The 22,502-nt window shown below is 35.6% G+C and overlaps 1 protein-coding gene across 14 annotated transcripts in view; it reads left to right on the top strand.

Moving 5' to 3' along the window:
- LOC139126542 (protein Aster-B-like) overlaps positions 1-22,502 on the top strand; it is a 123,442-nt gene that overhangs the window by 48,311 nt on the left and 52,629 nt on the right. For 6 of the 14 annotated variants that reach the window (XM_070692600.1, XM_070692595.1, XM_070692604.1 and 3 more), the window contains one exon: positions 3,145-3,174. The exons of 6 other annotated variants lie outside the window; for them this stretch is intronic. In XM_070692600.1, coding sequence (XP_070548701.1) covers positions 3,145-3,174 — 30 coding nt within the window. Of the gene's footprint in view, positions 1-3,144; positions 3,175-11,652; positions 11,740-15,645; positions 15,848-22,502 lie in introns of those variants that run through there. 2 more of the 14 variants (XM_070692608.1, XM_070692609.1) reach the window with 2 other exon arrangements.

Raw genomic sequence — 22,502 nt, 5'->3', positions numbered from 1 at the left:
AGCGTTGCCGCTGGCCGCGGTGACAACGTCTTTTAATTGAACGTCTTTTATTTACGTCGGTAAATGGTTTACACCATCAAATTGCGTTTATAACACCTTCAAAATTAAGATTCTTTGAAATTGAACTTGACAAAACGAGGTGTAAACGTGATAATTAGGGCCTATAGAACGTAAACAAAAAAGAGGACAATGAACAGGACGTTCAAACAACGAATGTCGGTGAAAATGAAAAGATTTTACAAAGAACGGGGCCGTGATCACAGAGTGGCGGGCCAAGTGGTAAGCGTGGCGGCCTTGGTTAAGCGTGGCGGGTGTGGCCGTAAGCGTGGCGGCACCGCCACGCTATTTGTCCGCTGGGGAGAACACTGCTGTCATCAGTAGACCACTGAGTGAACCATTCATCGCCCTGTGATTACATGCAGATTGAAAGGTCATGAACTTATAAACCATCAGGAAGTCATGCAGATTTTCAAAATACTTTGAAAAATATTTGCAGGTGATAAATACATTATCTATGTCTAAGTTTTTGTATTATGATTTAACCTTTGACCTCTTGATGACACAAAACAAAACTAGTGTAAAAGTAGCTGTGAGTGACTTAAGGTAGAACACGCCCTGGGGACAGATATTCAGATTCCCAAACTTTTAAAATTCTTTTCTGGTCTACCACTTGTGGGGTTTCATTTTAAAGCTCATGGTGTACAAAATCTTTTTTACCTGCTTCATTTCTGAAAATCAAAAAATGTGTAACTTTTCCCCACAGAGTTAACACAGGGATGGCAGCCATTTTTAATTTCAAATATCGGTAAATCTTGAATAATTTGTTTCTCTAGTTCCAAAATTTGCATGGTGACCCCCAATTTTTATTCTTGATTTTGAAAGAGAATGATTGAAATATTCTTTTACGAAAGTTTGAGTAAAAGTTTAAATATTTCACTTTCGAGGTGCATGCTACCTTAATGTGTGAGATCTCTCATGTTTTGGTACATATAACAATCAGACATCAAAAGCTAAATGTGAGTAAGTGTATGGGTATTGCTAGGATGCACGTAGTTATATCAGCCCTTTGATGAAAACAAATAAGTGTGCGTGCACAGGGAGTGAGAAGATTGGTCACAGTGCCTCCACCACAGCTATTGTACAATAAAGCAAGTGTAACAATCAATTGTCACTGGTGTTAAAATGATTGCTTCCTTTGATCATACTGTAGACGGTAGAAAGAGAACTTTTCTCCTATCTCTACTTTGTAACTGCTCTTTGTGGTGTTTCGTCATTTGTTTTGCCAAATCCACAGAGCTTTTATGAAATACAAACCTGTCTCACCGTTAAAACTGTCAGGCCTTAATTCCTATAAATGTTATAATGTCACCAAAATGTCAGGTCTGATTCCACATGATATCATTGTCCCAATGTATTTGACCAAATTTTTTTATCTTTGATCTTGGCAGATATCTTAGAACATGTACAATGATTATGATTTGCCATACATGTACTTGAAACAACTTTTCACTTGATATGCATGTTTCTGACAAGTCAGACGTTAATTTAAATTATAATGTGTGTCAAAGAAGTGACTTTTCTCTGGAATGAAAATGCGTGGTTTTGTTATAGCTTCTGCTAGTAATATCTTTAAATCTGGTCATTTTGTGTAATTAAGGTAGAACGCGCCTCAGGGACAGATATTCGGACTCTCAAATCTTAAAATTCTCTTCTGATATACCACTTATGGGGGTTCATTTTAAAGCACTTGGTGAAAGAAAACTTCACCGGCTTAGTTTTTTGAAATTCGAAATTTTTTATTTTTCGCCATAGAGTTAACACAGGGATGGCGGCCATTTTGAATTTCTAATATGAGTAAATCTTGGGTTATTTGTTTCTCTAGAACCAAAATTTGCACGGTGACCCCCTATTTTTATTCTTGATTTTGAAAGAAAATGATTGAAAGATTCCTTGAGGAAAGTTAGAGCAAAAGTTTAAGTCTTTCACTTTCGAGGTGCATATTACCTTAACACTAATTTGTTGAATTCTGTTGGCTATCAGAAAGAAAGATGTAATATTAATATGTTGATTGTTGACAGTATAATGTCAAATTAAATATCACTTCTATTCTTCATACCAATATTTTCCATCACTTCATGGTTATGAATTAAATATGAATAAATATGAAATAGTTTGGTTGCTGTCTGCACATAACCAATACTATTACATGACAAAACTGTAGCTCAGTGTTTCAATATCAATGTGGTGGAGGGACTGTGGGTTGGTCAAAACCCAAGACAATCTACGTCAGCCTAGTTACATGAATCCCACCAATCTCTACTATATCAATGTGGTGGAGGGACTGTGGGTTGGTCAAAACCCAAGACAATCTACATCAGCCTAGTTACATGAATCCAACCAACCTCTACCTTTTGTGGCTTTATCTTAGACTGGTCTAGTTTATGTTAAACGTAAATCACTAAATATTGATGGTAGTCACCCCAGAAATTTATCTTCAGTCATCATAATTACTTAAATATTTGTGTTTAATGTGTTGTTATCCTAGAATGACAATCTATAATATATATGCATAGATCATTGGTTTGCAGTGAATAGTTGTCATCTTTTATTTATCGTATTAGTGAACACATTTCATAGTAATGTTACATCTTTGTGTGTTTGATATCATTTATTATATCATACCAGTATATTGATGGTGCAAATACAGTGATCTAATTGGTCGAGACACAAAAAGAACCATGGTATATTGGCGATATACCACGGCTGACATACACGTGCTCTCAGCTTGAACAAAAACCTGTTGATGACGTTCCACGCCAGAATTTCAATAAACTGTGATGATATAATTGCAATAAATCACACCCAGCGACAGTACACCACTCGACTTTGACCAGTTCACTTCATATATTCACTCGCTATCGCATATATGTCATGAACTGGTCAAAATCTCGTGGTATATCGTCACTGGGTGTGTTTTATTGCTTAATTGGACACTGTATGTTTCTAGAGTGTGCTTGTTTATCTGTCTTTGCATTTTGTAATGTCATCAATTTTTGGAGTACAATTGTAAAGACGCTGTAGAAATTAGCATTTTAGCGTTAAAGGTTCTAAAATCCATGTCATATAAATTTTGTTGAAACACAGGTCTGACATTAAATTACAGAATAGGAAAAGGTAAGATGGTGTAGAGATGTATGTTCTCGCAAGTTTGTCTCATACAATGTGTCTATTGTACAGTGTACTGTTTTTACTGATAAAACACTTTCAAACCTCCCCAGGCTCATTTTTAAAACCATCAACATGACTATCACCTGAATGATGTTCAATAGTTTTTCATTTGGTGCAATGGGGATGTTGATTCCTTTTCATCCTATTATTAGTAAAGTGACAGTATTGTCATTTCAACGCTCTGTGTTGATACTGCGCTGCTTCCCAGAATCATCACATGTACTCCATACACATACAGTGTACCCTACGTCTGTAAATAATTTGACTATCATCACATGTACTCCATACACATACAGTGTACCCTACGTCTGTAAATAATTTGACTATCATCACATGTACTCCATACACATACAGTGTACCCTACGTCTGTAAATAATTTGACTATCATCACATGTACTCCATACATATACAGTGTACCCTACATCAGAATCTGTAAATAATTTGACTATCATCACATGTACTCCATACACATACAGTGTACCCTATGTCTGTAAATAATTTGACTATCATCACATGTACTCCATACACATACAGTGTACCCTATGTCTGTAAATAATTTGACTATCATCACATGTACTCCATACATATACAGTGTACCCTGTCTGTAAATAATTTGACTATCATCACATGTACTCCATACACATACAGTGTACCCTATGTCTTGACTATCATCACATGTACTCCATACACATACAGTGTACCTACGTCTGTAAATAATTTGACTATCATCACATGTACTCCATACACATACAGTGTACCCTATGTCTGTAAATAATTTGACTATCATCACATGTACTCCATACACATACAGTGTACCCTACGTCTGTAAATAATTTGACTATCATCACATGTACTCCATACACATACAGTGTACCCTATGTCTGTAAATAATTTGACTATCATCACATGTACTCCATACATATACAGTGTACCCTACGTCTGTAAATAATTTGACTATCATCACATGTACTCCATACATATACAGTGTACCCTATGTCTGTAAATAATTTGACTATCATCACATGTACTCCATACATATACAGTGTACCCTATGTCTGTAAATAATTTGACTATCATCACATATACTCCATACATATACAGTGTACCCTATGTCTTGACTATCATCACATGTACTCCATACAATACAGTGTACCCTACGTCTGTAAATAATTTGACTATCATCACATGTACTCCATACATATACAGTGTACCCTACGTCTTGACTATCATCACATGTACTCCATACACATACAGTGTACCCTATGTCTGTAAATAATTTGACTATCATCACATGTACTCCATACATATACAGTGTACCCTATGTCTTGACTATCATCACATGTACTCCATACATATACAGTGTACCCTACGTCTGTAAATAATTTGACTATCATCACATGTACTCCATACACATACAGTGTACCCTGTCTGTAAATAATTTGACTATCATCACATGTACTCCATACACATACAGTGTACCCTATGTCTGTAAATAATTTGACTATCATCACATGTACTCCATACATATACAGTGTACCCTATGTCTTGACTATCATCACATGTACTCCATACACATACAGTGTACCCTATGTCTGTAAATAATTTGACTATCATCACATGTACTCCATACACATACCGTGTACCCTATGTCTTGACTATCATCACATGTACTCCATACACATACAGTGTACCCTATGTCTGTAAATAATTTGACTATCATCATCTTGTCATCTGTAAAGTCTCATTTTAAAGTCATACTCAGATAATGAGTGTGAAGTGCATCTATTGATCCTGTACATTGTATATGTTTATGTATAATTTGTTTACTTGTTTATTTATTTATCATTGTTTTCTAGAAAGTTTTAAGTCACCTATTGTTTGTATGTCTGAACTTAAGTGAATTGCATAAAACAATATTCATTATTTCCAAAAATCCATAACATTGTAGAGGCAACTATTTCTATACTACTGTATTTCACTGTTAAAGTTGTGAAAAATTCACCCTGTCAGAAAACGTCAGAGTTCATATTCACCACATGTGAATGACATAAGAAGTGGCTAACATTTGAAAGTAATCCCCTGAAAGCAATAGTCAACACATCAGGTTCTTCAAGAAGATTTCAGGCATTTCGCTATGATGGAAAGATGCACGGTTTAGGGCTGCAACAACACAAACCTGGATGGTTTTAGCCTATATACGTGCTGTCAATTTAATTTGGACCTAAAGGTATTCCCATGAGAACATGGCTCTTCGGCAGAGTTGTGTTGAGTGACATTGTTGATACCTAATACCAGCATCCGACCCCACGCCGTGCTAGCTCAGCCGCTGTGTACTGTACAGGAATAGCATGCACGGACATGGAGCTGACCCACCGAGGATATTCTATGAATCAGACTCAAGTCTTTCAAAATTAGGGAGCGTTCAGTTTTTACGGCCTGGGGGGGGGCCGGCAAAATCTTGTCGCCGGTGTTCAAAAAAATATAGACCCCCCCTGCATTTTTTGTGAAAAAAGATGACCCCCCCTTTGTCAGACGAAAAAATTGATGACCCCCCCCCCCCTTGAAAAATAACCAAAACCCATATGTCAAATTTACCCGCATGGTTTGGATTTGAACTCCGGTACGCGGCGCACTTTATTCGATGCCAGTACACAAACTTCTCAGCCACATCCATTGAAACGTCTGTTAATTAGGACGACTGTAAGGCAATTTTTAACTTCATTTCCATAGACAACTCATGTCCATGGACATTGTATAAAGTAAACTTTATTGGAGTGGTTCGCCAAAGGCAGCCCTCCGGTTAAGAGGGTCATGGGCCATTACGTAAAGTCAACTTTATTCTAGTGGGCCACCAAAGGTGGCACGCCGGTAAAGAGGGTCAATCATGGCCATTGCATGAAGTAAACCTAATTGGAGTGGGCCGCCAAAGGCGTCTGCCCATTAAGAGGGTCATGGGTAATACATAATGTATATTTATTGTAGTGGGCCGCCGAAGGCGGCCCGCCGGTAAAGAGGGTCGATCATGGCCATGGCATAAAGTGGTGAACTTATTGTTGGTATTATGTTTTTGAAAATGTGGTGCACCCCCCCCTTCCTACAGTGAAAAAGCGATGACCCCCCCTTTGCGGATTCCAAAATTATGATGACCCCCCCCCCCCTGGATTTTGCCGGCCCCCCCCCCCCCCCCCCCCCTGGCCGTAAAAACTGAACGGTACCTTAGTAACTCCCCAAACTCATGGAGGTACCAAAAGACTGCACTACGATATAATTAGAGGTATTAGGTATCAGCAATGTCACTCAACACACAACTCTGCCAAAGAGCTATGTTCTCATGGGAATACCTGTTGGTCCAAATTGAATTGACAATATCGCCTGTTCCTGTGTCGTATCAGCATCAGTGTCATTTGTGCTGCATCAGACACGAGACAAAGTCGAGTGTCTGACGCAGCACAAATGACACGAATGCTGATACGACACAAGGAACAGGCGATGTAGGGTAATAACTAATTTATCATATACCCATGCCCACAATTTTACTAATACTACTAAAACCTCAAATTTTGAGGCTTTACTTTATTACGCCTTGTGCATAAATATCGGAATATTTATGTGAACAGGCTTCATTCATAAAGTATATGACGAAGTCAACATCATGCGCGACATCGCTGAAAGTCGTCCATATCTCAATGAAACCCAAGAGGAAAGACACCGGGATACAAAAATCATCATACAGAAGGAACTTTTTAAGGTGCAATATACTAGTACAACTGTAACCGATCAAAAACTGTCCTTAGCTTTAAATCTATCCTGATTTCAATCGCGCTCCATCATCGTGCCGCACGGAGCTCGCGCGGCTAGGGGCTGCTGTTTTGTTTGTTTACACTGAGAGTTGCCATGTCAACAGTCATCACGCACGCGACATCGCTGTCATGCCACGAGCTCACTACCTGTTCGGGGGTAGACTGTGCACAGTGCCGACGCTGTGCGAATGACAGAATGTCTGCCCGAGCTTGGCCAAAAAATTCGAGAACTTTAACAGAAAAATCAAGGGAAAATATTACAAGACTCAACATGTTATTTCCGTATTTGCCAACCAGACATACCCGTGTTCCTCGAAGCCCTTTAATTTTTTACATCGGTGACATCGCTTCACAGACCGGGAGCGGCAACCATTTTGTTTGTTTACATTGTTTACTAACAAACTGCTGTTCGGGAGAACTCCAAAACCGATAACTTTTATCGTGCATATCTCGACGTTCACCGTGAAATATCACGACTGATATTTTACGGTGAACGTCACTAGGATGAAGCAATATGGGCATGGGTATATGATAACACCTAAAATACTACAGCTGTAAATCCGTTCATCCACCACACCGATGCAAGTCGCCAGGCGTGACCATCTACAGCCAGTACATGGGAATGATGCATATTGAAAGGGATAGAATCAGGCTTGCCACTTCAGTTAATAAATTGCAATGTGTAAATTTTGCAGTTTTTTTCCCAGGCTCTATATACAGTTGTTTAGGTCTGCTATTTGTATCATTAATTTCAAAACTTTAGTTAAATATACAGAACCAGGCCAAGGGCTAGTTCACCATTGAGTTAGGTCCAGAGTGCAGCAGGCCCCAAATTATGCAACCGGCAATTTTTAATCAACCTTCCAATGGACTGCATCCTGTCAGTTTCAGGGTTGGGACCCTCTTCAGATCATATACTTGGGTATACAGGAAAAAGTGTCCAACGCTCAAAGCATGCTCTTAAATGTCCTCTTCCATTAGATATGTCAACGATGGGATTAGTCAATTATATGGTGACAAATCAAAACATGGATTGGCAGCCATATTGGCTCCTAATATTTCCATGCATCGGTATCTGACTAGACGTGCCCTAAGTTTGTGGGCATATAAATATCAAAACAGAATAAATTGAAAGAATTTGAATAAAATCAATCGACTGTCAGGTTTATGGTTGGGTGACATTGAAGCAATGTACTCTGGTAGGCTCAAGTGTTGATCGGTCAGGGGGTGTCAACATTATGGCCTTGGCCAGCTGTAGCTGGTGCCACGTACCGAGACTTAAAAGCCAAGCGATCAGAGTCAACCTGGTGTCTAAGGTGTTTTTATTTTTGTACTCCAGGAAAGCACAGGATCAATTCAACAGGCAGTAAGGCCTGATAAAAGTAATATGCTGCTTTTATAACTTTTGTAAAGAACAGGACAGGTAGATCTTGAGTTCTAGATTTCTTGTGAAGCTGTAGATTGTTTGCGTTGACCAATACTCAACTAGTGGCCGGCTGGTTGAGGGAGACATTTCACACTGAGTCAACTGAGGCACAAACTCTACGCTAACAATATTTCCGATGGTATCACTTTCAACAGTAACACTAGACTTTTCATCACTGGCTACCCTCTAAATCAGTAATTCCAAACAACATTCTATTGCAGGAGTGATTGTCACTTTCTAAATTATAGACAGAACTTGAAATAGATGCAATGGTGTGTATATAGCTTCTCGTTCTCCATTCCACACACATGAATGCCTCGTATGAAGTCATATGTAATGAATTGTCGTAATTAGGCTGATATGTTAAGAGACACTTCATCAGATTTGTTGAAACTTGGTATAGATGTTGAGCTCATGTTGCTTTAACAGTGTATGAAGACGTTTATCAGTATCATAATTTTATTAATTAATTTCAAATTATGCATATTTTATGACTCTTCCTAATCAGTGTGATACGTCCAGAAATCCCGCATCAAATTTCATGAAACATGATACAGATATTGATCTTCTAGTAGTGTAAAACTGGAAAGTGACATCCTGTTGATAAATTATTTATTGATGTATTTAATGACCTTTTGTGATTAGGGTGACGGCCCAGATTGGCTGAATAGGGAAACAATGTTTGTAATGAGATATCTATATCCTGAATGACTACACTAAATCTGACGACACTTGTTGCAGATGTTGATCATATAAAGATTTACCAGTCAAGAAAGGCATTTTAATTTTAGCAGTATCAATAGCTAATTATAGGAAGTCTCTTCTGTATTTACATGTAACATGGGGACAATTTTTGTTCACATCTGGCATTCTGACTTTTCTGTCAAGAGCCATTACTCAGACATACCCACACTGGTTTCTTGCAGACTAGTTTGAATTCTGACAGTTCAAAAGCGTGGGCATGACGTATCTAATTCTGTCCAACTTGGTAAAAGTACATAACCCTATGCCATTAATACTGTTACTAATGTCAACTTGTGTACATTCCAATCCACTATGGGCATCAGTCACAGACAGGGCTTTTGTACCTGCATTTCTTTTTTCATGCTCGTCACTTTCAGTGATAAATGCCCAATACAAGGGGGACCATATCATTGTCAATGACTTGGTAGAGATACCATGTGCAACAATAGTGTATCATTGTGGTAGTGTGACCTTGAGATACATGGTGAGATGCTGCTGAATGGAATTGTTCTTTGACCTTGAGTATATTATTTTGGCTACCTGTAATGATTCTTTTTTTTGCATTTTGAAACCTCAGAGCACCTTTTCTCAGGTCATTTTTACACATCTTAATCAAGTCAAATCACCTACTCATTGCAGAAGTAGTAATTGTAATTTTGAATGCAAGCAGAATCTAATGAGTTTACATCATTCACTTCATTCTCAATCTCTGACATGATATTCAGTGATACATGGGTTGGATAACTTGAGAAATAAAACCAGAACCATTCTGAATCAGGTTTACGTGTATGTAATAATTATACTGAGAGTTGGCTGTCTAGATCTACTCTTTGAAGTGTAATGGCAATCCATGTCATGTGTTGCATTATCACTTTTATTCTTTACTACAACTCTAGTGTGATTCCTGATATCAGGGCTCAAACCACATATCGTAGTGTTTACAAACGAAGGTTTGTTATTTACAAACAAAAGAGTACAGGTTCTGTATTATTATTGCTTTATCCTGTATGCTGTATGGTTTTCAACTCTGCAATGTCTAAACTCTTTTGTAGGATATAGATACAGTAGACGGTGAATTAAGCCAGTTTCCAACCACTGCACATAGTAATTAACATCTGCATCAGGTGTTTTATGATTCATATCAACATTTTGAGATGTTGATTAGAATAAATGTTAATCAGTAGGATGTAACCTACCTTTAGGTCATCTGTATATTTGAAGCTTACCATTTATTGGTAATCAGACTGTACATGGACAAACGCCCTCCCCCTCAACTCTGACCTTAAAACTTCTTGTTACTTTAAGCACAGACTTCTAAAAACGATGGTGTGGTCTGTGCTTTAAGGCTTCAAGTTAAAAGTGTGATTGATACATATGAACATAGGCTTGCATAAGTTTGTGTTCCCCACAAATCGTTTTTGCCTGAGGCTTACAATCTGAGTCTTGAGCTGACTGTATTAAAATTTCACTTCAGAAATATCTGCATTTCAACCAGTTTTTTCTTTAAACCTGTAACTGCAAGTCACGAACACTGAATGGCATAGTATTTTTCATCACAGTTAAAATCACATCTTCTCTGATGATACATAGTTATATTGCTATTTCTCATGACCTTTGACATCAGCCTCCTCCATTGAAAAGTAATAGCTCAGCATACTTAAAGTTTTGTAGATTTTGATTTAACTTGAATGAAAGTAATGATTTTCCGGGATGATGTTTGTAATAAGCACATAATTTCTCATCAATTTTCTCTAGCATGAAAGGATGTGATCATGCATATCCAAGTTGTTGTGATATAGATATAATTATGTTTTTCATTCTTGTCTTCATTTAAACAAAGAAAAACACTTAGGAAAAGTGTATGTTGTCATGATGATTTTATAGATGTCATTCTGGATGATCTCATGAAGGAAAACGAATACGACAGAGAAGACACATTTCAAAATGGTATCCTAGAACATACAGTACGCAGTGAGGACTATATAGGTCAAAGGTCATCATGTGAAAAGAAAGTATAAAAAATCTTCTAGTAGTAGAGTCTTATTAATTATCTGTGAACAAACTGCAAACTATTTAACTAATAGAAACACCAATGTTTCTGATGAGATGCTGAAAATACAACTAATTGAAATTTCCATAGGTTGTGTAGACTGTTGAACTTGAAATTCTGAAGAGTTGTGTTGAATATAAAGTGATGAAAAAATTTTAGATTTATATGCTGGCTGAATTCTATAAGCTTAATTTACCCTGATGATGCTTGCATATCAAATGGATGAGAAGTAAGAGGCAATGTAAAGTTTGTGAATTTTCTCTGACAGAAGTGAAAGCCATGAAATACATTACAGGAAGTTAATACAAAGGAAGTAAAGTAGCGGCAGTATTGTATGTATTCTGAGAATAAATGATTGCCTGGAAGAGTTTCAGATCATACCTCTTGTTGAGCACATGATATTAACTCACACCCACAGTAGTGCCTTGCCAGCAAGTCACTATGTTTGCTGTACTTCAAACTGTGAAATCATTGGAACTGTCAATTTTGAGGTGAGAGTTATTGTCCCATGCATGAACTTTTATTAAATCTTATTGATACAAGGAGGAATCTTTCACAAATTTCACGAGAATCTGACAATTGTAAGTTGATAATGTCATTTATGTGATTGTATCGATCTGTAACCATTCTTTATTTGAATTTCCTTGTAGATAAATGATAAAACTCGGAGCATATGAGTCTTACTGTTGTGTAGTTTTCCAGCAGTTTTCTTCTGTCATTTTTAACCAGTGCTTAAAATTCAAATCTAGCTGATGATTACTCAAGAATTTCAGTGGTGTTCCAGTTTTCACAATTTTTTTTGTACATAGTGTACGTTTCAACAGTTATAAGGGATTTGTATCAAGATTGGTTTTATAAATCTCTTGAGTTTATATAACAACTATCTATTATGCCAGTGTAGGCAATCCTACATCTACTCAATCATGTTATGAAAAGCAATGTTAATATAGTCTTACTTCTCTTATTCGTTCATTGTGAAGTTTGTCATATTTATTTCATATCAGTTGTCTTCTTGATATCATTCCAGCCCCTTTGTGTCACCTAGTCCCTGTCAGTATGTTCCCCATCCCTGTCAGTGTGTTAATTGCCCCACCCATCTGTGTGTTGCCTCAGCCACTTTTGGTATGGTTCCCCATTCCTCCATCCTCAATGCCCTGTCAGCATGCTGCCATAGCCATTATTAGTGACTGACTGAAACTTTCTTGATACATTACGAAGAAATTGGCCATACTGTAATGTACAGATGTGCTAAATGCTAATCCATACAGTTCTGAAAAATGAGTCAGTTTATGAATCAATCTTGTTTGATGACTTTTACAGTGTTACATTGTTGTCAAAAGTCCAGTGTAGCTACATTTGTAATACTGGTAATCATAAACAGGACATTCCGACAAATCTTGCAAGGAAACCATGTCACTGTAATGTCTTTCTAAGTCTATCAGTATAAGTTCAATCCTTCCGGTAATCATCTCTACAACTCCTGGAAGACCACTGTTTACATTTTAAGCATTTATTGATGATTTCAAGAAAGGTAGATGTGATTTTGGCTACGGCCATGTCATTTGATAAACCTTGGATATTGTACAATTTAATTTCATGTCAACCAGACTTTCATCTAGTAAGGAGTTCAAGAAATGGCTTAGTAATATGTAGATGTTAAATGGGTGACTTTATCAGAGATATACTGGTACATGTAAATGATATACATGCAATGAGGAGCAGCATATCAAAGTGGTCTCCGCAATCAAATGTCTATGTATGGTATCGAAATGAGTGTTAGTTTAAACCTAAGTTGTTTTTCAATGGTTATTAAATAGTGGAGAGTCTTGCCATGCATTTTAGGCTTTGCAAACCTAAAACTACCAAATTACAAGTATCATATGTCCCAATTTTAAGTTTAACTATTTGTGTTGGTGTTGAACTACAGAGATGTTGATTTCCTGACTTTAGAATCTGTGATGATGAAATTCTTGTCATTTCTTTAATTTTCCTGCGTAAATGTTTTCCTCAAAGCTATTCTAAATTAAAGTATCAAGATTCTAGTTGATTATTAAATCTTTATCCTGCCAAGTTCACCAGTCATTATGAGGTTAAGGTGACTAAAACCAGTCATTATGAGGTTAAGGTGACTAAAACCAGTCATTATCAGGTTAAGGTGACTAAAACCAGTCATTATCAGGTCAAGGTGACTAAAACCAGTCATTATCAGGTTAAGTTGACTAAAACCAGTCATTATGAGGTTAAGGTGACTAAAACCAGTCATTATGAGGTTAAGTTGACTAAAACCAGTCATTATGAGGTTAAGGTGACTAAAACCAGTCATTATCAGGTTAACTATAAATAGATACAATCTCATACTCAATGTCTGTCAGGAAATCATTATGACTTTTTTCTTTATGTACATTCTATAAATATCATTACATTGCAACCAAGGAAGAGAAATACAAGTTGATATGATATTTATTAGCCTTCATAATCTATGTCTTGCACTAATTATTAATATTTGATTTAGGTTCATTTTATTTCATCATCAGTTTTCTGATCACTGTAATAGATTTGTGTCTCATTTTCCAAACTAATTCCTGTCAGTCCAGCTTACCGTAATGCTGTTTTTCAAACTAAAACCATGGAAGTTGAAAGAAAAATGAAGCAGGGAATAATGTCTTTTTGAATTCTAAATACAGCATACTAATTTTAAAGCAAACTTTGTTAATAGTTAGTTCTTAAACATACAGCACACCGATTAATCAACATTGTTTTAACTGAGTGTAAAATTATATCAACTGGTAAATCGGTACTTCTATCCAATACTCCACTGATTCAGATCAGTTTATCTGTAAAATGTCTGCTGAAGAATGTCAGTGTTTCCATTTGATATAGCAAAATGAGGAAAAACATTTAAGGGAAGATGTCCAGTTACCTGTCATCTCATTATCCTGTGATGTTACCAATTGGGTAGATTACTGCTTCTTGTAGATTCAGCCGGTGTAGGCTGTATTGCAACATGGCCAGTTTGAAGTGTGCGGCAAATTTGTTTTCTTTTCAGACTTTGAACAAGATTTGTGGTATTTAGTGTTTCCGTATTCTATATTTAGTTGACATATCTAGGTCATAGGTCTGACCTAGCATAATAACTTTGGTTTGATACTTTTCACATTTATGTTTGACCCTAAGATGCTTGTAAAGCAGGTCACTATCAGAGTATGACCCTCGACTACAAAGTGTATTGGAGGTTATCGCTATGGTGACCTTTCAGTGTTTCCAGTCAATGCTGTTAGTTGTTTTTGATTGGCTGTGCTCATGATCAGGCCACTTTACTTGAATGTCATCTGCATATGGTCGGTGGATTGTTGGCATTTCGCAGTGGTTTTAAAGAATTGACATTCTAAGCATATAGAGTGTATGTTGTGAAACATGGCAATAAGAATAGCGTACATTTAGAAATTGTCATTGGTGGATTTTTAGAATTCCTAATCAGGTAAATAACACATCACATAACACATCAATGTAATGGCATACTTTATGATTTTAGCATGTTTTCGTTCATTTGACTTTTTTTACAAAAATACTCGGAAGCAAAATAATTTTTCAGTTTGATAATTCTGTAATCCCTATGGTTTGTCTTAGTTTCATTAAAATGTAAGGAAAGAGTCAAAGTTAAGCAGACTACCAAACTTTGTGACGCAGTAGTGTATAGTTGTCCTGATAGCATTTGAAACAGAGATTGAACAGAACAATTCTTATCAGAAGAAACATAACTATATACATCACAAATTTGTAAATTACGTACCAGTAACTTGAACAGACAATGACGCCTATGTTCTGTCTTTCATCAAACAGCTATCTGTACATGTGTTATCATTATACCATTGCATTGATACCATCAGTGTCACCAACTCGTGACTGATTGATTCATTACATTTGACCTCACAAAATTTTCAAATATGCAATCACAACTTCTTTGTTCCTGGGAAAATTTTTTTCCACCTTTCCTAGATTCCATTTCATGGTAATGAAGAGATGTGTTTTGGCAAATGGAAAAGTTATCCCTCTTAGAACAATACAAGTATGATGCAGAAAATCTATTGTTGTCAGTCTTTTGAACAATACAAATTACAATGAAATACCAATACAGAGATACTAGAAGTTACGATTTAATTAATCACAATTGAAATCAAAATCAGAAATTCACAATACTTTTACATTTTCATGATAGAATAACTTGAAAGCCTGGGATTCAAAGCAGGGTATCATTTGGTGACTATTTTGGTGTGTAACAAAATTAGGTACTTTTTCTCTCCAACTTAGGTGGTTATAGTTTCCTTTCTCTACCCTAGAGGCAAACCAGACTCTCTATCTACTGTTTCACATTGAGACTGAAAGTGGCAGGGGAATCTCTTTGTTTGTGCAGTAGTTATTTTCATTTCCAAACAGCTGTCTATAATTTTCAATCAGTGATATCAACAGTGGACTATACCAAGGTGATGGTGTTCACTTTCATGGCAATGGATGTCTGCACACTGTGTTGAGTTCTGTTTTTTCATTGCATTCTCTATAACTGTACCATGAAGTTAAACAGGAAGTGACATCACAGTACATGTAAGTACAATTCACTTCCATTGCTACTGTTACAATATAGACTTGTTACAGAATCTGTGTGTGAGTGTGTGCAACAGGAGAGACTATAATGTACAGGTACATCAAAGTTTAATGCACTGAGTAAAGAATTCATTGCATTTATTGAAAATTTTGCCATGAGAGAGGTATACTGACATAGAAAGTTGAAGCAAAACGCCACTGTAACCCCATTTGATCTTCCATTGACAAGTGTCACCTGATGACCTCAGTTGACCTACAGCCATTAACATTCTTTGTGCTTGGTTTAACTTATAAACACAATTTTAAAAAATGTTTGTAAAAATTCTATTTTTATATGGGTCTTAGTTTTTACGGGATCTTTAAATTACTCTCAAATGGCTTGTTGTTGCAGTTTTCTTGTAATACTGGGAGTAACAATAATTGGTTTCTTGATGGAATTCTCCAACTCCTTTGTGTGACAACTGAAAACTTTTAAGGAAGTAATTTTAATCTTTGTAAAATGCAATGTACATGACATGTAGAATGCAAAAAATCCAACTTAGAACACATTTATGTCAGTTCAGTTTTCAAATAACATCGTCATGTTCTATGTGAATATAGTTTCAACTTAAGTGTCTGTTGTAGTAAAATGAACAGACTATTGCAGTTCAAAGCAATCTTGTTTATCATTGTTTGAAATTTGAAAATTTGGAAAATCACTCTAGGTTTGAAGCAGACTCTGGTCAATGTGATTGATAACTATTGACCTAATCAAGATGAGTTTGATGCTACTGTAATGATTGTGTTTGGAATTCACATAATCATTACAAGTATGGATAATCCTAAATTATTTCACTATCATCAATAATTCCTATCCAACTTTGTAATTATTATCATAGAATTTTTTTCAAATGCCTGCTGATATGAGTTGTATTTATTTGGAAAGTTTTCAGTATTGTCATGTTTAGTGTGTAGTACTGAATTTTGTCTCAACAAAAAAACCCAGGGTCCATATATTCCTAGAAAGTCTGTAAATTTTAAAGCCTCCTAGAAAGTCAGTCCAGGAAAGTTTTGGAACATTGATGATCCACCTACAATTTTCAAAAATTCCAAAACAAAGTTTATGATTTCATATAGTGATATTTAAAGTGATACATACGGTAAAATAATATATTTTAAAAATGACATGTGGAAAATTGTATTTTGAACCTCAAAAATGTCATGGAAATTTGCTGAAAAAGTCCTTGAAAATCTTTGATTTTTACATGACTTTGAGTGTATTGACCCTGCAAACAGTGTTTCTCATATGATAAGTATTAAATTTTCTTATACGCATTGACATTTCAAAAGGTACCGGTAGCTACAAACATTTCCGTATCATTGTTGGAGTCAGTATGGGCTGACAGGAAATTTGAGAATCCTTCTGAAAACTGAATTTTCAATCATTTCCTGAGATAAGAGAACATGACAAGGTATGACTGTTGGAAATTGACATGTAACCCCCTGGACGGTTTGGATAGATTTGTGATCAGTATTGAGTATTCAAATCAGGCAAGCTATACAATGTGTAAAGTCACTAGAGAAATGTGAAGCTCATCAGATGTTGGCACAGTGCCAACAAAACATGACATGATCATACTACTGTACTCAGCGAGATTTTTATATATTTAGACAAAAGTAAACATAAATATCAAAATATGCAATGTTTTAGAGAAAAATTAAGACATAGTCATATTTTTAAATTATGTGTAGATTGGAGTGTTAAAAAAATGTAATTAAATACTTAACGTTAGCTTTCGGTAATTTTTTTTAAAAGTTACAAATAGTTTACATGTACTGTAACCAAAGATTGCAATATCATCTGGCTTGTCTTTTGTGGGTTGTTTGTACTGTTTTGTGGTTATACCGGTATTGTTCACTGATAGCATGGTCAGTAAAATAGGCAGGTATAAGGGGATTCAGGATTTTTGGTACACACTTCAAACAGCGTACTGCATCATGTTGTAGCTATGCATTGTGGGATATGATGGTTGACCTCTCTGTGCACAAGATAGATAGACATGTCATGCATAAATTAAGAGTGAGTCTTTGGAAAGAACCAATGATTAGCAATCAGAATGGTCATTTGACTGAACTTAGTGCTTGAAATAGAATTCCCAGTTCATTTAGGATATTAGATTGAGTTCAAGTAATTTGTCCTAATGCATCAGTTAATTGGCTGGATCTAGTCAGAGACCTGTCTTGTTAATATGGACTGTTTGACCGGGAACAGCTGCATTTACTGAGTTTCTGTCTCTCTGACTTGATGATGCATGTTCCACTAAGGTAACACATATGCACTGAGTGTTCTTGAAATGCTAGTGGTGTATTGTAAATTATTCCAGGTAACAGATCTTCCTAGTTGATGCATTTATCTGTGTGTCCTTTGAATTCATTTTGGATTGACCTTATCATATTTATCCTTGCATGACCATGGCATTGTCCTGGTACTGTTATATCATAATTCATTTATCTTCTAACCTTAACGGCAGATTACAAACTTGATCAAAGGAATAAGAACTATGTTGTTAATTTCAAAAGTCACATATTTACTGCATCCAGTATATGCCATTGTCCCTCCAGATTGGCAGGAAGACATGCAGCCTTATAGACTTCTACTTCAGAATTTTAGATAACATGTTTTTTTATGTGATATAAATATAGTTACATGCAATGTCAGGTCTATTTAGTAGGGACTATTGGTAGCCATATCAAGCTGCTTTCAATAAAAGTATTTTTATTCAATACTGAGTAATTTGTTTTTGACATTGATCAATAATGTTTTGCGCATTATTAATTAGTACTAAAATATACATTGCTGTGTCCTTGTACAAAAGTCTTCATTTTCAAGTAGATGAACAATACTTGACCCTCTGCAAGATCCATCTGCTATAATGTTCTTTCAAAATACAGTTTTTTACTCCCATTTGTCCACATAAATGTATTACAATTGGGAGTTAAAGGTTGGAAAGGATGTCTGTATGTATGTATGTATGTATGTATGTATGTATGTATGTATGTATGTATGTATGTATGAATGTATATATGTGTGTGTATGTATGAATGTATATATGTATGTATGTATGTATGCATGCATGCATGCATGCATGCATGTATGTATGTATGTATGTATGCATGTATGTATGTATGTATGCATGTATGTATGCATGCATGTATGTATGTATGTATGTACCATATGTATGTAAGTCTGTCTGTACGTCCACTCAAATAACTTGAAAACTGCTGCGTGTATCTTGGTGATATCTTTTATAAGTGTGATGACTATCCAGGTTATTATAAATAGATAATTAGTCTGTACTATTCTGACATCAAATTGTTTCCTAACTTATCTACTGGTAGGTTTTCAATGTTTTCATCAATTCAATTCTGTCAATGTGTGATACTGAACATAAGTACATGTGTGTCTTCTCTGAATTTCCATAGTGGAGTAAAGAGACCATGCCATTATGAACATGAGTTACTGATAAGTGTCTCAGTGTTACCTTCATCTAGACAGTAATTATTACAACACAAATAATATGACCATGCTGTATACATGTACATCTACTTATTTGACTTCTTGGTCATCGAGTTGTAAACTGTACATAATTTTGTCACAACCTGAAGTGTGCATAGTTTAGTTTGTACATCCCCTGACATACATAGATGTCTACAGAGTAGCAAAGGGGAATGAATCGATGGTTATTGAAGATTCATCCTTTTTTGGTGAAACAATCTCCAATGTTGTATGTCAACATTTCCAGTGGTTTACATATTGATATATCTGTTTATATGTTGTGCTTTCTGATTTTTTCATCTAACGATGAAGACTTTGTTCATTCTGTATTTTAGGGGTTATTTTTGTTATTTCTCAACTAAAACTTCCATGAAAAATTCTTGCTTGATTAACACTTTGATATTTGATTTTGTTGGTCTGTACTGGTAGACTGCTCCCAGTTTTGTTCAAATTATGATGAAATTGTTATGACACTTTTAGATTTTTCCTACATTGTACTGTAGATTAAAACGTATCCTACTAAATACATTTGAAAATGTTCTCATACTTTTTTTTTCAAATTACGCTGAAATTTGTGGGTTTTTTGGATTTTTTGAATTTTCTCATATCTTTCATTTAAGAAGTTGACTTATGAAACTCATGTTCACAGGGCGTCAAATCTGACTTCTTGTTGGGTCACGATGACCTCATTCTAGGCTGCAACAAAATGAGATTATGATCAGTGAATGTATGATACTGGTATGAAATATGAATACCAGTAACTTGTTTGGTCAATATTGACTGTCAGTTATCCAATAGAAGATGGAACAAAATTGTCAATGTTTTCAACTACATATGAAAAAGCCCAGCTGATTGTAAGCTTGAAGCATATCTAAGTTGTTAGGTTGCCTTTTATGTGAACCTACTTTTTATCAACTTGTTTGAAATAGAATTTGTGATTGCTGCTATTTGCTGCCTGCCTTCTACTGAAGCAGGATTCCTATCTCACTGACTTAATTAGATTTAGAACATCTATTGGTCTTTACAACAAGCATGGTTCAGTCACTGCCATGCCTGAGTTGTTGCAGAACTTTGTGAATTAAAGTACTCCATCAATGGTGGTTTATAAATTAACCATGGTGTACTGTGTTGTACACTAAGGGGTATACTTATATCTGTACTTTGACCATTTGAGATTTTCTAATGGCTATCACACAACGTCACCAAGCGGATATGCCAGGTTTGTGATTTTACATTCACTATATCCTCCAACACTCATGTTAAACACTAATTTCATATTCAGTGATTTATTCTTGCTAGTAGTGTTATGTAAAGTGACTGTGCCATGCTGTTTATTACCTATCATTCAAGACCAATGTACAGAGACGTGTACACTTTATTACAGTTAGTCACATGCTAATGGTTCATAAACTATGCTGTCATCATTGTACCATACTACTATTTTTCACAACACTTGGATCACATTATCAGGGCTGCTGTAATTTTTTAACAAAGCTGCCATCAATGTTTTATTCTATGACCATATTGCAATGTTTAACGTCTGTTAGCCATCAACAAGGCAGACATCTCTGATCACTATGTGTTTGTTTTCACATATTGTGTACATTTTATCATACCATGGTATACAGTAACATCTTTTGGTTCTGTATTCATTGGATCCTATGGACAGGACTTGTATAATATTTTGCAAATTAACCTGCAAAATTTAATATTAATGTGGTGGTGCCATCTTTCATTTTAATTTTAATCATTGAAAACATCACTGCAAGATGTTGATATCTGTTAATAGTTTAATGTTTGCTAATGGATTTACACATACAGGCTACAGTAGGTAATTACAAAATGGCCATATGGCTGTGTGACCACATTTAGCAAGGTGACAAATGTTCAAACCAATGAAGACCTCTCATGGGAGAATGGTTTATCATACCGGTAGTATCTTAAAGATACTTGATAAGTTGAGGTGATCTCACATTCCAGTGTGTGGATCACGGTTTGATATTTGTAGGTTGTGATGTGTATCGGTAGGGCTGAACTCTTAAAGGGAGTATTGGGGTGGAGTGGGAGAGGGTTATTGCAAGATGCTGGATTAAAGCTTTATGGGGAAATAGGTATGGAAGTATTGCAATGTTCTAGATTGACCCAATACAGGTAGATGGGATAAAAGCATTGCTATGTGCTAGGATGAATTTTTACAGGTAAATGAAGTTGAAAGAACAAAGATTCTCTTACTAAATGCTGTATGATACACTTGCCTGTCTTTGAAAGTTGTTGATGAAAATTTATCGGCTGCATTTGTGTTCATTTAAAATAAAATCCTCAGATTGATAATGTAAACACTTCCTTTTATGATTATGAAGTTGTAAAACATGTCAGTGAAGACTGATTGAAAAAATCAGAAAAATTTTAGGGATGAATCCATATTAAATAACTTAGATTTAAAGAAATCAAAGGACAGCATGTATGACAGATGAGCATCTACATCTACCAGCAGTGTAGTCAATTGGTAATCACATGATGGTTTCAATTCAACAGTGTAAAAGAATGGCTGTCCTTTGTTGTTTCAGATAAATATACCGGACTGCTTTATTTTACTGATATAAAGTTTATTTCTTTTCAACTCAATTCAGTTCAATTCATTTCATTTCAATTCAGTTCAATTCAATATGACTTTATTTATCCCGAATCTGTCCCAAATCTGCATATTGTAATGTGTGTTCACTGGTTTATTGGATAAAATATTCTGTTAAAATCACATCTATCAAACTCAGTCTAGTTACATTGCTGAATTTCTATCCAAAGTGACCTGTTATCTGTTATTAAAGAGATTAATTCATTTTCGCGATGGTTTCATGTATCGTGTCTAAAACCTGGGTCGAATATATGCATTGTCACCCATTCATTCAGTATCTTTCAACATGCCTAACAATATAAGTAGTATCTCGTATCAAACAAAATTCATGAAAAAATGGGCGACTTTGTCCCTTTAATAAACTTGTGAAGTCTTGTTCAAGACTTTTGATATTTTGTTGACAGACCAAACAGACAAAAATTCCTTGTTTACATCTGATAACATTGTCGATTAGGAAAAGATTATTCTGGTTTTAAAATGCAGATACT

Source organism: Ptychodera flava (genome assembly GCF_041260155.1).
Source record: "Ptychodera flava strain L36383 chromosome 3 unlocalized genomic scaffold, AS_Pfla_20210202 Scaffold_27__1_contigs__length_13241970_pilon, whole genome shotgun sequence".
In the NCBI taxonomy this organism is placed as follows: Eukaryota; Metazoa; Hemichordata; class Enteropneusta; family Ptychoderidae; genus Ptychodera; species Ptychodera flava.
The sequence above is the reverse complement of the archived record's forward strand: the minus strand, read 5'-3'. Positions and strand labels throughout refer to the sequence as shown.